Genomic DNA, 23,511 nt, shown 5'->3' on the forward strand with positions numbered 1-23,511 from the left:
AGGTCGGAAGCAGTATTACAACATGTCATCATAAAATGCCAAACAATACATCATACAAAAAAATATATAATTAAAAAAATTATAATAGTAACTTTCTCTAACATGTTACACTACCTGGACCTTAGCTTCTTTATAGAGCATAGGGACCACAGGGCGAGTAAAATGTGCATGTGATGGGATGGTGTACCTCGGTTCCACTGTGTGTAGGAGTCGCCGAAATCCCAAATTTTCCCCGACTGTAGAGAGCCTCAAATCAGCTGCAATGTAAATGCAGATGTGTCTCGTTATTGCGGATGCTCTTGAACTTGACAATGGAAGAAATGCAAAGGCATTTAGAATTGCTTGCTCTTGTAATTTTTTTCATCACATGTGCAGCTGGTTTTAATAGAGAGCTGTGGTGGTTCTGTATGTCTTTGCATAGTCCTCATGTTAGCCACGGTAACAGCATTGTTTTTTGAAGTGTTTACATATTGTGTTCGTCTTGTCTGTCACTCTTTCACTGTTTCTTACTTCCACTAAAAAAGCTAAATGTTGTCATGCAAATTATTTAAAAGTGGCAGGGGGGATCTTCAATACTAACTGCACCCTCACGCTCCATTGTGCTAAATCACAGTTTTTGGGGGTTAATGATGGTTGGCAGAAAATTCAAATGGTGCATTATGCTAGTTACAAATCACAAGACAATTTTTTACCTCGACGAGAAATCTCGTCACAAATTTATCTCATGAGATCTTGTAAAACCAAATCTTGTATTTCTTAATACTGTATATATTCTAACAATTTTCAGGGTGCAGTGGAGGCATGTAATAAGGTAGCACAATTAGAGTTCTTCATCAAAAGTGCTGTGGTCAAGGTGGATCCTGACAAACCAATGGAGGGGGTTCGGTTAGCTGCTCTGCAGGTATGTTGTTTAGATTGCTAGAAATTGTGAAGACATTTTTAATGCATTGTCATTCTTTATTGTAATTATAATTATGTACCACATTTATTTGATTATATGTCCCATTTTACATTTTAATAAAGGCAAAAAAATCATTGCTTGTTCCAACTCCTCGTCTAAGATTTGGGTTATTTAACAGAATAACTCCACCAAAAGATGCAACTAAAGAAACACTGCGTGTTTGTTCTACTTCTCAGGTGATGTCTTGTTTATAATAAGGTTTTGTGCATGCAATCTCTCTCATCTGTTTGAAGTTAAACATTCTTTCTGTGCAAGGGTATCAAAGAGTTCAGTATCCCTGTTGGTTTAGATGATAAAGTTCTGGTGGATCTTGTTGTAGTTGGGTCTGTGGCTGTATCTGAAAAAGGTAAGAAAAACACATTCTAAAAAATGTTATTATTTTGTGTCTGTTTTCCATAACAGAAAAGAATGTTGTGCAATGTATTTAGGTTACAGAATTGGGAAAGGTGAAGGCTTTGCCGACATGGAATATGCTATGATGGCATGCATGGGATCTGTGACTGAATCCACTTGGGTCATTACCGTTGTTCATGATTGCCAGGTTAGTAATGTAGTCTGTAATAACTCTTTGAGTTTCTTAAAACAAAAAGTAATAAAATATACAAATAATAAAATGCAATACAATTATAAATTATAATAAAAAATAAAGCAAAGTGCTGTGTGTGTGGGTGGCACATTCTTCAGACTACAAACATAATTATAACAAAGATAAGCACTTGTAACATTAAAAAATTATCCATTTCAACAAAAAATACTGAAGTTGCAAGGAACACTGTGGCAAGGAACCAAAACTTCAACAACTGGCAGAAGCGAAGAACAAACCTTAGGAGAAACTAAGCTCATCCAGGGCAACTAATTCTACAGTCTGGACATCAGAGGGCTTTAGAACGATAAGCATCTATAGTGAAGAAGGGTGAGTCAGACAACCTCAGTGGGTCAGGAGGTTCTGGTTCATAAAGTACCAGTGGTTCAGGTCACCTAGTAGATCGGGATATACTAGTGGTTCAGATAGCAGTGATGGATCAGGTGGCTCTGGGCCATTTGGGTAATACATAAGGGTTTTGCCCCACCATTCGGAGAGTTCATGAGGGTCTGGCATCTGCAATTTGAGGAAATCAGAGGGATCCGGTGGCATCAATGGCTCTGGTGGTGGCGACTCTGGCAGCGGCATCAACAGCTCTGGCAGTGGCGTCGCCAACTCTGGCAGCTCTGGCGGTGGCAACAAAGGCTCCAGCAGCTCTGGCGGTGACGACAAAGGCTTTGGCAGCTCTGGTGGCAACCACAAAGGCTCTGGAAGCTTTGGCAGCGGCCACGAAGGCTCTAGCAGTTCTGGCAGCGGCTACAAAGGCTCTTGCAGCAGAGATGAAGGCTCTGGCTGTGATGAAGTGCTGATGGCCATTTTGTGAGGGGCAATCCCTGCAGCTGTCAGATCTTGACTGTGGTTGACTGCCATTTTGTCCAAGCCAGTTTGTTCTGTTGAGTGCTGCTGGCAACCATTTTGTCAACTAGCTGATGTGCAGGAGGCAGCAGTATATCAAAAAAATTACAATATCATCGAAAACTTTATTTCCGTAATTAGTAGGGTTCTGTACCGAAACCCTTTGTACCTATGTAATCGGTATGCACCGAACTGAATCAGCATATGAACTGGCGGCAAGGATATTAGAAGCATCAAGGGTCAGCAGCCAGCGGGTCTTGTTGTTAAGTTATGCTGGCAGCCATTTTGTCTTGCTGAAAGTTCCGATAGCATCCCTTGAGAACCAACACATGAGTGTGCTCTTTTCATTTGTCATGCCATAAATAAAAAAAGTTCACCATACATAAAGTCAATGAGCATACAGTCTGATAAATTGGTGGTGTTAGCAAGGTTTAAATAACACTGGATGTGATTCTTGAGGGAGAGGTTATCTTGGTGTAGACGGACCAATAAAACCGCTGGATCGATGTTGTGGCCAAGTCTTCTGTTACGAAGCAGACTCTCACAACAGACGTATGTATACAAATGCAGTTAACTAAAGGCAAGGTCATTTAGGCAAAAGTCATAAAACAGGAGCATGAAGGTAATCCTATAAACGAAGTCAAAACATAGGCAAAAGGTCAGGCTAGGCGGCAAAGAATCAAAATGGTGAACAAGGCAAGAATCCAAAACACAGGAAATCAAACAAGAATGATTTGTGAATGTGAAAGTGAGGTGTATAGTCCATGTAATCGGTCCATCATTAACTACAGCTGTGTCTGTTGAATGCAATGGATCTTTGATGAGTGCAAAGGGTTCTGGGAGTTGCAGTTTATTAGAAATATTGGAACTAATCTCCAGTGGAGAAAACACTGCTGGCGATCGCAACATTGTCCTTTGTCATTGTAAACTAATATTAGATGCTTCTGTCCAACATCTACATAACCAGGATGATGAAGATGAAACTAGCATGGACATTTCAACAAGACAATAATTCAAAACACAGCCAAGGATACTCTCAAATGGTTTCAGAGAAAGATAATTAAGCTGTAGAATGGCCCAGCCAATCACCTGACTTGAAATCAAAAGAAAATACAAAATAAAGATTAGATCTGATAGACGAGACCAACAGGACCATCAAAATTTTTACCATCTGTTGAAGTCTGTGGAAAAAAAATCATACATGAGCAGTGCATGTACCTACATTATCCTTATGAGTGGCATCTTTAAGCAGCCATCACCAAAAACGGCTTTTAATCATTCATTTACTTTCTTTGACCGCCAACTTATCCAGCATATGTTTTAAGCAGCGGGTGCCCTTCCAGCTGCAACCCATCACTGGGAAACACCCATACACTCTCATTCACACACATACACTACGGAAAATTTAGCTTACCCAATTCACCTCTACCGCATGTCTTTGCACTTCTGGGGGAAACCGGAGCATCCAAAGGAAACCAAATCGAACATGGGGAGAACATGCAAACTACACACAGAAATACCAACTGACCCAGCCGAGGCTCGAACCAGTGACCTTCTTGCTGTAAGGTGACAGTGCTACCCATTGTGCAACCTTGCAGCCCAAAAGTCTTTTATATAACGCATTACATTTCAGAAGTTCAGTACTTTCTCCTTGTGTCATTTCATTGTTATTACACAAACCTAATTTTCAGATATTTTTAGTTTTGCTTTATTTTTATGTTTGCATTGTTGGGTTTTTACCAAAATCTGGTTAAAATGTTAACAGCTCCTTTAGAAATATTAATCCTCGGAAAAACATGGTGTTAATTACTTATTTCCCTCAGTGTATACACACACGTACACATACTCACACGGGTGCATCTAAAAAAATTACAATATCAACGAAAAGTTTATTTCAGTAATTAGTAGGGTTGGGGACAGAAACCATGTAACCTTTATGCATTGTACCAAATCAGCATATGGATTTCGGTGCCACTGGTGCTGCGACAAGGACATAAGAAGCATCAAGGGCACAAATCAAAGGCACATGTGCACGTTTTGTCACACCATCTCTAAACATTTAATTCTATACAACTTTAAAGAATACGAACACCGTCGGCATTTATTCTTGTTTCTTACTTATTGAAACATTTGAGGGCTCATGGAATCAACTTAAAGGCAGAGGAATGCACTGTCTTTGACAGCTTGCCACATCATCTGGCACTTTCAGTGTGTATGTTTACATGATTTTAACATAATTTAGACAATACTCTGATTATGAGTCTACCATGTAAACAGTGGTTTTTGATTACCCTAAATGATCACAGACACCCACGTCACGAAATGCTGAGTTTTTTTCTTTCCATTCGGCGTGTGGTATCAAAGTCCATTAAAACAACACTCTTCCAAGAGACTCATTTCAAACCTACAGCCCATGTTAGATGCAAATGGATCGGACAAATTTAGCATTCCAATTTTTCTGCGAAATCGAGAGGAACAGCTATCCTTATCCGTAAAGAGTCCCATTTAAACATAATCTCACAATTGTAAATAATGAAGGGAGATACGTTATTGTTGTTGGGGAAATATTTTCTGTGTCATTAACGCTAGTCAATATCTATGGGCCAAACTATGACAACCCTGAGTTTAAAAAAAAAAGTGTTTAATCTAATTCCAAATATTTCTGAAACAAATCTCATAATTGGGGGCGACTTTAACTGTGTTCTTGTTATGAAGCGGACAGGAGACAGAGGTAAGGAAACGTTAGGGTGTTTATTAAATGACAACAAGGAGCACATGAAGGATAGCCAGGAGGATCAGGAATGATGTTGGGGTCTTTTCCTCCGTGGCTGGGTAACAGGAATACACGAGGATGGACAGCACACACCAGATACAGCTGACAGAGGATGACACAGACTTGGAAGGACTGGAAGACAGGACGATTCGGGAGGACCAGGAAGACTAGGAGGAATACAAGAGAACAGGTAAGTAAATCGTTGTTTTAGCTGAGGATGACTACGCTGAGTGGTCGCTCAGTTGTCGCTTTCGTCGAGACGAGCCCGGACAATGAGCGACTGGAGTGCTGTGCTTTTATCTGGTGCTCGTGAATGTGATGCAGCTGTGTGCTCATTAGAAGTCAGGTGATGGTGATCTTCGTGAGTGGGGGTCGTGAGAGCCTGACCAATCCATGACAGTACCCCCCTCCCCAGGGCCCGCTCCTGAGGGCCGACACCTCCGACGCCGTGGTGGTCTCCCTCTGCCTCTAGGCGCTGGGAACTCAGGGTGGCTCTCATGAAACTCCACCATGAGACTAGGATCGAGAATATCAGCTCTGGGAACCCATGTCCTTTCTTCGGGGCCGTACCCTTCCCAGTCCACCAGGTACTCCAACTGGCCACCACGACGTCGGGAACGCAAGATCTCCTTCACTGCGTAGACGGCTCCTTCTTCTAGGAGCAGTGGAGGAGGGGGTTCCTCTTCGTGGTCAGGCTCTGTGGAGGGAAGAACAGGATCGTGATAGGGTTTCAGGAGTGATACGTGGAATGTAGGGTGAATACGGTAGTGAGAGGGTAATTGTAGTTTGTAGGTGACGGGGGTTAACCTGTTCCACGATGGTGAAGGGACCAACAAATCGGGGACTTAACTTGCGAGAGGGCAGTCGCATGCGTATGTCCCGGGTGGATAGCCACACCTTTTGTCCGGGTGTGTATCTGGGTTCTTCAGACCTTCTCCTATCGGCGGTTACCTTGCTTCGACGGACTGCCCTCTGCAGATGTTGATGAGCCTCGTCCCAGACTCTCTCGCTCTCCCGGAACCAGTGATCCACTGCGGGGACATCAGATGGTTCGCCATCCCAGGGAAAGAGCGGTGGTTGGAAGCCCAGGACGCACTGGAATGGCGTGAGTCCGGTGGAGGGTTGCCGCAGTGAATTTTGGGCATATTCTGCCCAGCCCAAATACTGGCTCCAGGAGTTCTGGTGACCACTGCAGAAGGTCCTCAGGAACCGTCCCACCTCCTGAATCTTCCTCTCTGTCTGCCCGTTGGTTTGGGGATGATATCCAGAAGAGAGGCTGACGGCCACACCTAGGAGCTTGAAGAAGGCTTTCCATAGACGTGAGATGAACTGTGGACCTCTGTCCGACACAATATCTTCTGGAATACCAAATGACCTGAAGACTTGATTAAGATATTGTCGGCAGTTCAAAGGCTGTGGGAAGACCTTTCAGAGGGATTAGTTTGACAAACTTTGAGAATCTATCTACTATGACTAGAATACAGGTATTACCTTCTGACGAAGGGAGGTCAGTGATAAAGTCCACTCCTAGGTGTGACCAGGGACGGTTCGGAATCGGCAAGGGATGGAGCTTTCCAGCGGGTAGATGACGTGGGCTCTTGGATTGGGCACAGTCCTTACAGCCCTGAACATATTGCCTCACATCCCTTGCCATGTTTGGCCACCAGAATCGTTGGGATACTAGCGAGAGAGTATTGTTGATCCCTGGATGTCCAGTGCCTAGCGAGGTATGTAAGGAGTGGATCAGATCTACCCGGTGTTCAGGTGGTATGAACTGCCGATGAGGAGGGCATCCCGGCGGAGCAGGGGCTTCCGGAGTGGCAACGACTGGAGGAGCGTTCCAGGTGATCGGACAAATGGAGATGTGTTCGGGAAGAATCTTCGTTGGGAGTTCTTCATGATCGTGATGCTCGTGTAAACGAGAGAGAGCGTCTGCTCTTAGATTCTTGGGTCCTGGACGATAGGAAATGGAGAAATCAAAACGTGAGAAGAAAAGTGACCATCTGGCTTGACGTGGACATAGTCTCTTGGCCTCTTTGATGTATTGGAGGTTTTTGTGATCTGTGATCACCTGGAACGGATGTTTGGCTCCCTCCAACCAGTGACGCCACTCCTCCAAGGCTAGCTTGATTGCTAGAAGCTCCCTGTCTCCTATGCTGTAATTCTGCTCCGCCGGGCTCAACTTCCGAGAGAAATAGGCACAGGGATGCAGTCGGGGCGGTGTATCATGATGTTGAGATAATACTGCCCCGACGCCGGTGGTGGATGCGTCCACTTCCACCACGAAAGGAAGATTTGGGTCAGGATGAGTCAGGAGTGGGGCCCTTGTGAACTCCTTCTTAAGAAGGCGGAAGGCTGCGGCTGCTTCTTTGGTCCACTCCAGTCCTTTGGGTTTACCCTTGAGGAGATTAGTGAGAGGTGATGTAATCCTGCTGTAGTCCTTGATAAACCGTCTATAAAAGTTAGCAAACCCAAGAAAACCTCTGGAGCTCCTTAATGGAAGTGGGTTCTGACCAGGATAGAACAGCCTCAATTTTCTTCCCATCCATACGTATACCGGTTTGGTCAATGATGTATCCCAAGAAATGAATCGACTTCTGGTGGAATGAGCATTTCTCCGCTTTGAGGTAGAGGTGATGTTCTCTCAATGTGTGTAGGACCTCCGCAACGTGTTGGCGATGTTCGGCCTCACTCCGGGAGTAAATGAGGATGTCATCTATGTACACTATTACACAGTGGTGAAGAAAACTCCCGGAGGACTTCATGAATGAAGTTTTGGAATACGGAGGGGGCGTTGACCAGACCGTAAGGCATGACCTCATATTCATAGTGGCCAGTAGGGGTCACGAATGCTGTCTTCCATTGGTCCCCCTCACGTATTCTTATCAGATTATACGCGCTGCGGAGGTCCAATTTAGTGAAGACTTTAGCTTCTCGGAGCTGTTCCAAAGCGGCTGGTACCAGAGGAAGGGGATATCGGTATTTTACTGTACCGTTATTTAGGACCCTGTAGTCGATGCATGGACGCAGCCCTCCGTCCTTCTTGGCCACAAAGAAGAAGCTTGAGGCGGCTGGTGATTTTGAGTGACGTATGTACCCCTGACTCAGAGCCTCCCTTATGTAATCTTCCATTGCCTGATTCTCTGGAAGCGAGAGCGGGTAGATCCTACCTCTTGGCAACTGGGCATCTGGAACTAGGTCGATCGCGCAGTCCCATGGCCGATGCGGCGGTAGCTGGGAAGCTCTCTTGGGGCAGAAGACATCATGAAAGGAGCTGTACTCCTTAGGAATGTGGATAGACTGCTTCTCAGGAGGGCTCTCGACCGATGTTGCAAACAAAGAAATGGGGTTCCGACCTTGAAGAGGGAGATTTGGAAAACAGGCAGGTGTACATCCAGATCCCCATTTCTTTATCTCTCCTGTGCCCCAAGAGATGATGGGATCGTGCTTCACCAGCCACGGGCGCCCTAGAATGATGTCCATATTTGCACCCTCCAGAACCAGAAATTGAATCCTCTCTTGATGTAACAACCCCACTTGAAGAAGGATGTCTTCGCATTGTCGATGGATACGGGTCGAAGATCGAGTGCACTGGGTTATCGGTTGTATCTGGTATATATGCGAGGACGCCTCAGTACGGAGGTGGAGTTGACGACAGAGGGATTGGGAGATGAAGTTCCCTGCTGACCCGGAGTCGATGAGGGCTGTGACAAGGAGAGAAATAGAGGCAGTAGTTATTTGTACGGTGGTAGTAAGTGGTTTACATTGTTCAATATTCGTACTGAATACACTCACTGAAGTCCGAATGGGACGAAGGGGACACTCCATACGGGTGTGTCCACTGACACCGCAGTATAGACACAGACCCCGGGTCAGCCTCCTCTGTCGTTCCGCTGATGTCAGTCTTCCAGACTCTATTATCATGGGTTCTGGTTCTGGAGAGGCTGTTGACTCAGGCGATTGGAGGAGTGCAGACGAGGGGGTGATGGTGTCCTGTTGATAGGAACGGAGACGATCGGAACATCGGAGAGAATGTTGGATGAATCTCTCCAGACCCATTGTATCATCTAATGTGGCCAGTTGGATTCGGAGAGTGGGTTCCAAGCCGAGCCGGTACGTGGTCAACAACGATCTCTCATTCCATCCACTTGCAGCTGCTAGAGTGCGAAAACCGGAGAGCATATTCCTGTGTAGATAGAGTACCTTGCTTTAGATGATACAGCTGCTCTCCAGCGGCTACTTCCCCATCAGAACGTCCAAACACCTCTTTGAAATACTCCGTGAAGGTAGTGATGGAATTCATGACCGGCCCGGCTTGGTTCCAGATCGTCTCAGCCCATTTAAGTGCAGGTCCAGAGAGTAGAGATACGATGTAGGCGATCTTCGACTTATCTGTGGGATATAGAGAAGGTTGCATTTCGAATATGAGGGAACATTGTAACAGAAAACCATTGCACTCCCCCGCTCCGCCTGAGTAGGGCGCTGGTCGGGCCATGGGACTGGAAGGAAGGGCCGAAGAAGAAACTGTGGAGGCGGAAGTGCTCGGTGCTGGTGGTGCGTTGGAAAGTGGAGCTGGTGGCTGTAGAATCCGCTTCAACTGGTCCACCAGCTCTTGAAGGTGATCGGGGGTGCTCATGTTGTCGTCGTTATGGGTCCGGGCTTCTGTTATGAAGCGGACAGGAGACAGAGGTAAGGAAACGTTAGGGTGTTTATTAAATGACAACAAGGAGCACATGAAGGATAGCCAGGAGGATCAGGAATGATGTTGGGGTCTTTTCCTCCGTGGCTGGGTAAACAGGAATACACGAGGATGGACAGCACACACCAGATACAGCTGACAGAGGATGACACAGACTTGGAAGGACTGGAAGACAGGACGATTCGGGAGGACCAGGAAGACTAGGAGGAATACAAAGAGAACAGGTAAGTAAATCGTTTGTTTTAGCTGAGGATGACTACGCTGAGTGGTCGCTCAGTTGTCCGCTTTCGTCGAGACGAGCCCGGACAATGAGCGACTGGAGTGCTGTGCTTTTATCTGGTGCTCGTGAATGTGATGCAGCTGTGTGCTCATTAGAAGTCAGGTGATGGTGATCTTCGTGAGTGGGGGTCGTGAGAGCCTGACCAATCCATGACAGTTCTAGACCCGTATTTAGATCAATCCTACTCCTCAAAAATAGTTGTCCAACTCCAGTAAATATTTGAATTCATATAAAACTAATTCTAATATGTTTGATGTGTGGAGAATTCTCTATTCGACAGCGAGGGAATACTCTTTTCACTCTCAAGTGCATAACCTATATACACGAATAGATTATTTCATTCTGGATGGTAAACTAATGTCCCAGGTCTGTACAGCGAAATATCATAATATTATTATCTCAGATCACAGTCCTGTGACTTTTTCTATTTAAATAGATAATATGGAGAAACCACAAAGAAATTGGAGACTCAATTCTCATGTACTTACAAACAAAGTCTATGTTAATCACTTAAAACAGGATATAAACACCTTTTGTGAATTCTATGACAAACCAGACATTTCTACAGGGGTCTTATGGGTAACATTTAAAGCATACATTAGAGGGTGTATTATTTCTTATCAAGCAACTTAGAGAAAGAAAAATAGGGCTGAATCAGAGACATTAAAATCTCAAATTGGCTAATTAGGTAGGGAAAATGCTAAACATCCATGTATTACAAAAAAAATTGTGCACTTAAATATAAATTGAATCAAATCCTGTTCTAAAATTTCTAAATCTTTTCAGTATGTTAAACAAAAATACTTCGAATTTGGTGATAAACCTCAAAATCTTTTAGCTAATAGTAAGTTTCAGATGTTTTATGAGACACTTTATTCATCTAAAGGTAATATAGATTCTACAGTTATTGCTCAGTTTCTTGACCAACAAAACCTAGAGCATTAAATCAAGAGCAAGTTAAGGAGTTAGGTACAGAAATTACAACTGAAGAAGTATGAGTTACTATAAAATCTCTAAAAGGATGTAAAACTCTTGGTCCAGATGGATTTTGTAATGAGTTCTGTAAAACCTGCAACGGTTTACTATCACCTTATTTATATAGGGTTTATAAACAGGCATTTATAGAGCAGTCTCTGCCATCCACCTTAAATGAAGCAATTATTACTGTAATCCCTAAAAAAGGAAGAAACTCAGAGGACTTGAGTTCTTATAGACCAATCTCTCTCCTAAACTCGGGTCAAAAAATTCTGGCAAAAACTTTGGCTTGCAGGCTAATTAAAGTTATTAGAAACTTCCAGATCAAAATGGTTTCATACCAAAACGTAACTCTTCTTCTAATCTTAAGCTTCTTTTAACCATAATTTACTCTTCCAATGCCTAGCAACAAGATCTAGCCATTGTGTCATTGGAGGCAGAGAATGCATTTGATCAAATTGAGTGGCCTTACCTTTTTGCCGTATTGAAGAAGTTTAATCTCGGAGATAATTTCCTTTCATGGATTAAATTGTTGTAATCTAGACCATGTGCAAGAATTCTCACAAATCAAACAATGTCTTCTAGTTTTGAATTACACAGAGGTACACGACAGGGGTGTGCACTGTCACCACTTTTGTTCACATTAGCGATTGAGCCTTTAGCGGAGGCTATTAGAACACATACTGGATTTAAAGGCTATAAAACTAGAAGTACCAATAATAAACTAGCATTATACACAGATGACATAATTTTATTTATTTCTGAACCCAACAATAGCATTCCAAATATTCTTAATTTGATTAATCACTATGGTACATTTTCAGGGTATAAAATTAATTGGGACAAGAGTGTGCTGATGCCAGTCACGATTAAAGACTTTTAAAGACTTTTAAACAACTCCTGTTGTCTAAACTTAAATCCATGATTGATTTCTGGAGAACACTTCCTATTTCTCTTGTGGGTAGTGTAAACGCAATAAAGATGATATTTCTCCCGCAATTTTTGTATCTAGTGCAGAATATTCCTGTATTTCTGCCCAAATCTTTTTTCAAAGATCTGGACTCTATCCTGATTCCCTTTGTTTGGAATTATAAAGCCCCGTAGGATTTCTAAACACCACCTAAGTAAATCCAAATTGCAAGGAGGGCTTGCCCTACCTAATTTTCTTTATTATTATTGGGCTGCAAACCTGAGGGCTCTGACTTCATGGATAGACTTTATTCCATTGGGAGAGAACTGGTTTCTGTTGGAGCAGGAGGAATGTCTAACATATTTGAATAATACAATACTTTTATCACCTAAAGGTATAACTAGTTCATCTTATAATCGTAACCCTGTCATTCATAATTATGTTCGTATTTGGAAACCGTTAAAGACTCATTTCAAATTCACCCAAATGTCGTTTTTGCTCTCCATCTCAGCTAACCCCGCTTTTCGCCCTTCGGTGTTAGATAATGCATTTGAGTTTTGGAAAAGTGTGGGATTACAAAAAGTAGGGGATTTAAATGTAGTTCTTCATTTCAGCAGCTGTGAGAAATACAGTATTCCTTCTAATTACTTCTTTAGATATCTTCAAATAAGAGACTTTGTAAAGTCTAACATTTCTAATTATGCCACAGCGTCACCCATGTATCTGGACACATTTCTGGAAAGATGTCTAAGAGATTGTAGTACCATTTCCGTGCTTTACAAGGGTTTAGAACAGATGAAAAGTCCATCTATGGAGAACATTAAAACTGCTTGGGAAGAAGAACTTGCAGTAGAAATTCCAAGTGAAATTTGGGAACAAGGTCTTGAACTGGTTCACAGATGTTCCATTAATGCAAGACATTGTCTCATTCAGTTTAAAATGCTTCATAGGCTTCATTATTCCAAGTGTAAATTGAATAAAATATTTCCAGAAGTGTCCCCAGTGTGTGACATGTCAGTTTTTAGATTCCAACCTGTCTCATTCCTATGTTATGTGTCCCAAATCATAGAGTTTCTGGAACAAAATATTTAATGTTTTCTCAGTTACATTAGACATTCCGATTGAACCAGATCCTATATAATTATATTTTGAATTTCCGAAGAATAGCTGAGACTTACACGGGTAAAACAACAGTTTGTTTCATATGGGTTGATCTCTGCCAAAAAACTTAACTTACTTTTGGAAGAAAAAAGAAGTTCTAACTCTTAAATTATGGCTGACAGAGTTAACCGGTACATCACATTTTGAAAAAAAATCAGATATACCCTAATAGACAAGGTTTTGTAATTTTAAAAAATTTGGTGCCCTTTTATTTCCTTTTTACAAACTTGTGATTAAAATGTTTACTTTGCCTTTATTACCTACGTTTATTGTTGGATAGCACTGGTGGGTGGTTGGTTGGGGAATGCATATTTATTTATTTTTTTGTTTATATATTATTTTTATGACTGTTGTGTGTTGTTGTTTTTTATTTATTATTATTATTTCATTTTCTCAAATGTCTAATTGTTTGAAGTTTTTTAAGTTATGTTAAAAAAAGTGTTTTTTCAAGTAAATGTCTGCGAAAAATTCTAATAATAAAAATATTGAAACCAAAACAACACTCTTCCAGTCTTTACTTCATTTTCTCATCCAGTACCTCAGTTTGTCATGCGGTATGAACAATATGTTGCTGAATGAAGGTGAAACTGCCAAACTGCAGTTAAAGAGCATATTGTAGGTTAAAAAACTATTTAAAAAAAGGTAGAATAGTTTATGAAAATACTCTATAATAACATATAATACCATGTTAAAATGTTTTACAAAGTGCAAGGGCACAAATTTTAAAGAAAATGTGTCTGTTTTTGCACTTCCGGAAAGTCAGCTTTTTTTTCTTACCACCCCGGTGACTTCAGATTAGGCACATATTTGACAGGCAAGCACAGTTTACAGTGAGGCAGAGTAGCATATAGCAGAAACGGTTGTTAGTTTTTTGGCGTAATTTATCATCATCGTGGTATATTATTGCGTTTATAGGAAGTGCACAAACTCCAGCCTGTCAGCATATCAAGTCCACAAGTTTCCAGTTGCAATTTTGATTCATGAAATGGTATGAATCCGATAAGACTGAAAGCTGACGCAAAAACGGCAAAAAACACTCCTGGATCAGTCGGAGATGCAGCTCGATGAAAACGGAAACTGTACACGGTAAGACAACTCGTTTTTCTTTTATGTTTGTCAACTTTGAAGTCAGTAAGCATAATTATTTGAGTAATTTGAATCAACGCGATGTGTTTATGTTAAAGTAGCTTATAACATTGCTGCTAGCTTGTATCTTTAAGCATATTAAATATACTTTTTTAAAGCATGTAAAAATGTAAACATAAGATAAGACAGCTGGTACCATCAGTTTTTTAATTAAATAAATGTTTTGTATAGTTAGAGCGTTATGACTTTGTTTGCTTAGCTAATTCATAATTTATTGTCATGTGGTGTGTTTATAGGGCTTTGGGAGACAGTGATGCTGACCCGGAGCTGAAGGCTTTCTCTCCACGGGCCTCTTGCACAACTGTGCTTCACTTTGGCTCACAGAATAACCTCTACTAAGGTAAAGTTGATTTTATATTCGCACATTCATTTAGTGACAGCTTGTGACACACTTTTCTGTTGTGTCACACTTTGTTTACCATGGTACTTTGAATAAAATGACTGAAATCACACGTAAATATGACTTAAAACAACATTAGCACTATTAAACAGAGTGAACAATGTTGTACTTTGATAGTCATTGGCTGCTAATATGATGGTATTATTAGGAATTAGCAAAGAATAATTTTCTGAAATTATATTATTATGGAGAAAGTCAGAATGTGTGAATATAAAACCAACTTTACCTCAGTGTAACCTCAGACCTTCACCTCGTTCATCGGGTAAATTATTATGACTCCTATTGTGAATTAATTATACATGATATTATTTCATAACAAAAAATAGAAGGGCAAATAATTACTAGAATATTTTTATGTAATGCAGGCTGGTAAACTCAGACCCTACCTTTCATTTCCTTTTTTTATATTGGAAACGTGTAACCATTGACTTCCATAGTATGTTTTTCCTACTAGTTACAGATTTTTAGCTTTCGTCAAAATATCTTCTTTTGTGACCAACAGAAGAAAGTCAATAAGGTTTGAAACCACTTGAGGGAGAGTAAAAAATATTCTTTCCTGTCAGTGAGGAAAGGCACTTTTTATTCACATATGAGGAATATTCATCTTGTAGAAGAAAAACAAATAACATTGAAAATTTGAAGTTTGTTCACACATGCTCGACTTATAATGAGGTACAATCTACTGTATATTTGTGAGATGGTTTGCAGTTCACTATCCAGGGGTCTGCAAATGTGGTTGGGTTTTCTGTATTATGTTATATTAAAAATCATATGGTGCATTTTAAAATATACATTATTAATAAACATGATTTAAACTTTTGCATTTTTTCCCCAGGATATATGCATCAGCCCTCACTGTGTGTCTGACGGTGGAATACTGGAGGTCATCACAGGCTCGACGAGAATACAGATCTGTCCACTACATTTGCTCTCCTTTCTAGATCCTTCCAGCGGGTTTACAAGGATGAGGCATCTTTTTACACAGCATTCACAATTTAGCACACATTAAAGACATGATAGTGTGGTACCCACATAAATATTGGCCCACTTACTGAAAAATTATTTAAAAAGGTCTACTTTTAAATGGGTCAGATGCAGGGGCGTTGCTAGACATGAATCTCTACTGGGGCACGTACCCCCCCCCCCCCCCCCCTATTATTTTATATACACTATATAAATACACTATATATATATATATATATATATATATATAAATACACTATATATATAAATATATATATAAATACACTATATAAATACACTATATATATATAAAAATACACTATATATATATATATAAATACACTATATATATATAAATACACTACATATATATATATATATATATATATATATATATATATATATATATATACACACTATTATTAGTATATTATTAGATAAATATACTTTTATTAATAATAAATATTATATACATATGTATATATACATATGTATATTATATTTATTATAAATAAAAGTATTCTTATTATTATACAATTATTCTTCAAAATAATCTTAAATGTAACTGAAAAACAATGTTAAGACAACTGGAGTGATTTGCTAAGATCATTTAAGATATTACTTTTGCATAAATATTAATTTCATTTGAATGAAATTCTATAGACAATTCAATAAAATACACTAAAAAAAGATGTGTTATAGGATTATCTGTTCTAGACTTGACACATGGCAGATAATTAGGTTTATTAAGTCTTTACCTCCCTGACTCGGCATCCCTCCTTTTTGCTTCAAACAAAAAAATCTATCAGGAGGCATGCTTAGTAAGATCACCATCATATTGTTTAAACTTTAGTTTTGTCCACTTGCAAAACAAAAAAGGCTGTTACGCTGGTTTTACAACGAATGAGCGGCGCGTAACAAGCAGCCTGCTTTTCTGGCGCGCATGTTCTCTGCGCACACGCGGAGATGCGTCAGTTTGCTTTTTGATTACATTGCTTTCACCAGCGTTGGTTCAGTTGCTCATAGAGAATAACGTCTTTATTTCGGAATTACCACCCTTAATAAATACACTTGCATATGAAGTAAATCATATCTCAGTGCATTTACTGGGGCACTGGAGATTTTCACTGGGGCACGTGCCCCAGTGAATTGGGTCTAGCGACGCCCCTGGTCAGATGATATATTTTTCTTTCAGTATTATGTTTGTTACCTACTTATACACACACACTCAAACAGATACTTAGACATATAAAGAGTAAAAATGTTCGGTATTAACACGGCTTATGATTTTGTGCTATATAAATAAAACTTGAACTTGAGTTGCATTAGAATTTGAACTTGAATTAGGGTTGAAGTTTATTTAACCATAAATGCAGATCAGATCTGTTGATCAAATCTTTGTAAATATTTTATACAGTAACAACTGTACTTGTATTTTTTATGGATTTTTACCAAAATGCGATTCAATGCGGATCATCTTATACCCAATGTAAAAAAAAAAACTCACCATGAACCTGCTCTGATCTCCTCAAAATACAGTTCAATTACACATCTTGAGTGCTGTTCTTTCAGCTGGTCTGTCCACAGGCTTATAATTGTATGGCTTTTGTGTCGTTTTTGTGGCTTTTGTATCGTTTGTGTGAATCTCTCAGAATATCTTATCTCGGCAAACAAACATGCACCACGGAAGTAGATGCGGAAGTAAATTTCCGTGACTAAAAACTACTCCAGATGGCTTGATAATAAACTTTAACGTATATTTTAAAGAAAATCTAGTTCCTACTTTACTCTTACACGCATTGACTCACAGGGGTGTCTAACCTACAATATGCTCTTTAATCTCGAAAATTTAAAAAAGAAACACCCAAAATTACATGAAACTCAGGAGGAAATGTGGATAGCCTGGTGACACAATGATGACATTAATCGATCTTTGTACTATAACATGTAAAACGGGATCATGAAGGCAACTCATGTAAACACCTTAGTCATATTATTGTCTTATTCAGATTAAGGCAAATAATTAGATTACTGAGGTCCATGTAAATGTAGCCACAAGCCCCATGTATTAAGTATGCTACTGTAAGCCCAAAGTAGTAAGTAAGCAAATGTAATGTTAATTACATAATGCAAATCTTAAATTCATGCTAAAACTAATGATAAAAATAAATATATTATTGCAGTTCAGTTTATATATATATATATATATATATATATATATATATATATATATATATATATATATATATATATACATATATATATATATATATATATATATATATATATATATATATATATATATATATATATATATATATAGATATATATATATATATATGAATTGATGTTAACTTTAATTATATTGTTTAATTAAAATGATATATATATATATATATATATATATATATATATATATATATATATATATATATATATATATATATATATAAAACATTTTTCTAGAGTCATCTACCATAATTTTGTGGCTCAAAAGTATCAGTTCAGGCACCACTTTGGTACAGTTTTCGGTACAGTTTTAAAAGTATTAATTTCGCACCGGTATCGAAACAACCCTAAACGACACCCACTAGTAAAAATTCATTATAATCAGACGGATAAATTTCATTTGTTTATTTTTTAAAATTTTTTTGATTATGGTGTACAGCTAATGAAAACCCAAATTCAGTAAAATCTCAGAAAATTTTAATATTATCTAAGACCAATTTATAAAAAAGCATTTTACCCCAGAAATGTTGGACTACTGAAAAGTATGAAAATGTACAGCACTCAATACTTTGGGGTTTCCTTAGCATGAATTACTTGAGCAATGTAACGTGGCATGGAACCGATCAGTCTGTGGATCAGTTGTGTGGAGTTGTTATGGAAGCCCAGGTTGCTCTGATAGCAGCCTTCAGCACTTCTGAGTTGGTGGGTCAGCTATTTCACATCTGCCTCTTCATAATAGCTTATATAGATTCTGTATGGGGTTCAGGTCCGGCTGGTTTGCTGGCTAATTAAACACGGGGATACCATGGTCCTTAAAGGTTCAAGAAACCCTGAAGTACTTTTTTTAAGATGTTAACAGATTTGTGTGTTGAGCATCAGTTAAGAATATGTTAGCACCTGTTAGCTTTAATTGTGGGAAAAACTGGATAATTTTGAGCTTTAGTCAGCTAATATCTTCTTCCGGGTTTAAAATAATTTTTATGGCTGGATCAAAATCGGTAACTGCAAAACTGCAAGTGAAGTGATGATGCATCAGTTTCTCATTATTCATAGCAGAGTTTTTTTATCCTATGAGAAGAGTCTGCTTCTTAACTATTCCTGAGCACATGTGCTTTCTGAAGGCAAAGCAAACCCAATGACTGGGTGAGACCGCGGTCCTATGTGTTTGTTTCCATGATCCACGAGGTTTGTTGCATGTTTTTTTCCGCGATGCTATCTGGGCCGTTACAGCAAAGCTGTTGGTTTGCAGCAAGCATGTTTGTCGGGAGAGCTCTATGAGAATTGGAGAGTGGCGGTATTTGTCTTTTATCAGTGGGGTTCTTTACCACTAGGTTAGCATTGAGAAACATCGCCTTTATCCGTGATGCTGTGTTCGCACATGTTTAAAATCCTCCAGATTACCGGCAGGGTTAATGGTTGGAATAGACAGGTCAAGAGACTGCATTGCAATTTGTGGTTATGTGTATATTCAATTCAATTCACCTTTATTTGTATAGCGCTTTTACAATGTAGATTGTTTCAAAGCAGCTTCACATAAAATGTCATAGTAAATTGGAACAGTGTAGTTCAGTTTTTAGTGTTTAAGTTCAGTTTAGCTCAGTTCAGTGTGGTTTAAAAATCACTACTGAGAGTCCAAACACTGAGGAGCAAATCCAACGATGCGCAGCATTACAGATCCCGAACCATGGAAGCCAGTGGCGACAGCGGAGAGGGAAAAAAACTTCACTAATTGGTGAAAGTGAAGAAAAAAACCTTGAGAGAAACCAGACTCAGTTGGCCACAGCCATTTCAATTTCTCCGCTGGCCAAACGTCTTGTGCAGAGCTGCAGTCTCAGCGGCGGAGGCTGGAAGCTGGCCTCAGCGAAGACTCGTCTGTCCCTGGAGCGTCACAGGAATCAGTCTCATGTTCTCCACTCCTCCATGACCACCACAGTAGCTTCTCAGGATACGGCCCGGTCCAGGATATGGAAACCTTGGGATCATCTCGTCGTTGGTCTTTGATTGAATCAGTGACTCTGCATAGTCTGAGGGCCTCGGGAAGAGTAACCCCAGGTTGAAATGGAGAATAATTAGCGTAGCTGCTGTTCATAGTGTGCATAAACAAGATTCAGAACCTTTGTGGAAACCTGCTAAGTGGTGCACTGAGTGTATGCTTTACTAAACAGATAGGTCTTTAATCTAGTTTTGAATAGGGAGAGTGTGTCTGAGCCTCGGACGTTATCAGGAAGGCTATTCCAGAGTTTAGGAGCCATAAATGAGAAGGCTCGACCTCCTTTACTCGACTTTGCTATTCTAGGTACTACCAGAAGCCCTGAGTTTTGAGATCTTAAAGAGCGAATTGGATTGTAGCGAGACAGAAGGTTGGTTAGATAAACAGGAGCTAGATTATTTAAAGCTTTGTAGGTAAGAAGCAAAATTTTAAATTCAATACGAAACTTAAAAGGCAGCCAGTGTAAGGAAGATAAAATTGGGGTGATGTGATCAAATTTTCTAGACCTGGTAAGAACTCTGGCAGCTGCATTTTGTACTAGCTGAAGTTTATTAATAGAGGATGCTGGATGCTGGGCAGCCAGCAAACCGTGCATTACAGTAGTCCAGCCTAGAAGTCATAAAAGCATGGACTAGCTTTTCTGCATCTGAGATGGATAGCATACTTCGTAACTTAGCGATATTTCTCAGATGAAAAAAAGCAGTTTTTGTGACATGGGATATATGATTTTCAAAAGTTAAATTGCTGTCTAATATGACACCCAGAGCTTTTATAGTAGAGCTAACGCTAACTTTGTATCCCTCTAATTGTAGGTCGAGTTGTGAGATCTGCTGTGTACAGGATTTAGGCCCAATAAGTAATAATTCTGTTTTGTCTGAGTTTAAGAAAAGATAATTGTTGGTCATCCAGTCTTTAACATCTTTAATACACTCAATTAGCTTGGACAGTTTAGACATCTCGTCAGGTTTAGTTGAAATATATAATTGAGTATCATCTGCATAGCAGTGAAAGCTGATCCCATGTCTTCTAATAATGTCTCCCAGGGGTAGCATGTATATTGTAAACAGCAAAGGGCCTAAAACTGATCCTTTAGGCACCCCGTATTTTACTGGGCTGACTTGTGAAGGCTGTCCATTAATATTCACAAACTGGTAACGGTCAGCTAAGTATGACTTAAACCATTGTAGGGCCTGTCCCTGGACACCTGTAGACTTTAAGAGATTAATGAGGATACCGTGGTCAATGGTGTCAAATGCCGCACTAAGATCGAGTAGAACTAATAGCGAGATGCACCCTTGGTCAGCAGCTAAGAGTAAATCGTTGGTTATTTTCACTAGTGCAGTTTCTGTACTGTAATGAGCTCTGAAACTTGACTGAAACACTTCAAAAATATTGTTCGTCTGCAGAAAGGAGCATAATTGAGCAGAAACAACTTTTTCTAGTATTTTAGACGTAAATGGAAGATTTGAAATTGGCCTATAATTAGCTAAGTTGCTGGGGTCTAATAACAGGTTTAATAACAGCTAGCTTGTAAGGATTTGGAACATGGCCTAAAGATAAAGAAGAGTTGATAACGTTAATGATTTTGAAGAACTGTAGGTTATTTAGATTCAGTGGAGTGTTTACTGGATCTGAAGTATAAGGTGGTGCAGAAAGTTTAATATCTCCTATTTTCTGTCTAAAGCCTTCTATTTTATCACTGAAAAAATTCATGAAGTCATCACTACTAAATTGCGGTGGAACATTTTGTTCCAAAGATTACGGATTATTTGTTAATTTAGCAATGGTTTTAAATAAGAATCTAGGATTGTTATGATTATTTTCTATCAGTTTGCGGAGGTGATCAGCCCTGGCAGATTTTAGAGCTCTCCTACAGCTGGACATACTGTCTTTGTATGCAACTCTAAAAACTTCTAAATTCGTTTTTTTTTCCATTTACATTCCAGGGCACGGGTTGCTGTTTTGAGAGCGCGGGTATGACTATTATACCATGGTGTAGTTTTATTCTCTCTAGCCTTTTTTAGTTTGATGGGTGCCACAGTATTTAGAGTGCTAGTAAAGATGGCATCCATGCTGCTGGTTACTACATCAAAGTCATTTGCGTTTGCGGGTGCATTTCAAAATAGAGAAAGATCAGGTAAGTTATTTATAAATTCATCTTTGGTGGATGGAACAATAGTTCTACTAGGGCGATATATCGGAGCGGATCTGCTAATTTCAGGTAAACACAGCTTATATATAAGAGGTAGTGGTCTGTAATATCATCACTTTGTGGTATAATGTCTACATCAATGACCTCAATTCCATAAGACAGAATTAGATCTAGTGTATGCTTTAAGCGATGGGTTGGACCAATAACGTTTTGCTTTATCCCTAGTGAATGTAGTAAGTCCATAAACGCGAGCCCTTATGTGTCGTTAGCGCCATCTATGTGGATGTTAAAATCTCCTACAATTAGTATTTTATCAGTTTTAACTAGTAAGTCAGAGATAAAATTAGAAAACTCTTTTAGAAAATTGACATAGGGTCCTGGGGGTCTGTATATGGTGATTAGAGCGAGAAATAACATAGGTTTTTGCATAGTGCCCGGAAGCATAACATTAAGCGTTAATACTTCAAAGGAGCTAAACATAAGTTCGTTTCTCTGATTAACATTAAGAATATCACTAAAGATTGATGCAACTCCACCACGACGACCAGTTTGACGAGCCTCATGTTTATTTAGGAATCCTGGAGGAGTTGCTTAATTTAAACTAATATAGTCATTTTGTTTCAGCCAGGTTTCAGTGAGACAGAGTGCATTAAGATTGTTATCTGTTATTATTTCATTTATGATAAGTGCTTTAGGTGCTAGTGACCTGATGTTTAGGAGACCAAGCTTTATGAAATTTGTATTTTCACTTTTTAGTGGTTTTTCTGGTTTAATTCTTAATAAATTATTTCTGGAGTATGGATTACTGTTATTTATGTGGGACGAATAGGAGTCTGTATGGCTAAATTGTGAATTTTGTGAATTTTTACTTACTAGTCAGATAAAGCGAAGTATTCTGGACATGTTGTCCGACAAGAGTTCAGCTCCAGCTTGACTGGGGTGCAGCCCGTCAGCGCGGAAAAGCCTAGGACGCTCCCAAAAAAGATTACAGTTATTAGCAAAGAGCAATTTCTGTTCTTCACACCATTTTAATAGCCATTCATTCAGAGCAAAAAGTCTACTGAACCTTTCATTTCCTCGGCGGTAGGTAGGAAGCGGTCCAGAAACGATGATCTGCGTGGTGGGCGAGGTGCGTCGAACCGTCTCGATCAGGCTCCTGAAGTCCTTCTTCAGGATCTCCATCTGCCGGAGCCCGGTGTCGTTTGTCCCCACTTGGAGGATGATGGCAACGAGGCTTTTGGCAGCGCTCAGGATAGTAGGTATTTGTGCAGAAATATTCTTAACTCGGGCACCAGGGAAGCAGAAAGTGCGTACTTTGTTACCTTTGGAGGAAGCGGAGCGGACGTGGCACACGATTGAGTCGCCGATGATGGCCACATCGCGACCCGTCTCGTGGAGAGGGGCGAAGCGGTTCTCCGTAGGGATCTCGAACGC

General features: G+C 39.8%; 1 protein-coding gene across 2 annotated transcripts in view; it reads left to right on the forward strand.

The window, feature by feature from the left end:
• mthfsd (methenyltetrahydrofolate synthetase domain containing) overlaps positions 1–23,511 on the forward strand; it is an 83,393-nt gene that overhangs the window by 51,801 nt on the left and 8,081 nt on the right. For both annotated transcript variants that reach the window (XM_056478161.1, XM_056478162.1), the window contains 4 exons: positions 788–901; positions 1,024–1,137; positions 1,217–1,307; positions 1,390–1,502. In XM_056478161.1, coding sequence (XP_056334136.1) covers positions 788–901; positions 1,024–1,137; positions 1,217–1,307; positions 1,390–1,502 — 432 coding nt within the window. The remainder of the gene's footprint in view (positions 1–787; positions 902–1,023; positions 1,138–1,216; positions 1,308–1,389; positions 1,503–23,511) is intronic.

The sequence above is a fragment of the Danio aesculapii genome, chromosome 18, assembly GCF_903798145.1.
Source record: "Danio aesculapii chromosome 18, fDanAes4.1, whole genome shotgun sequence".
NCBI classification, from domain to species: domain Eukaryota; kingdom Metazoa; phylum Chordata; class Actinopteri; order Cypriniformes; family Danionidae; genus Danio; species Danio aesculapii.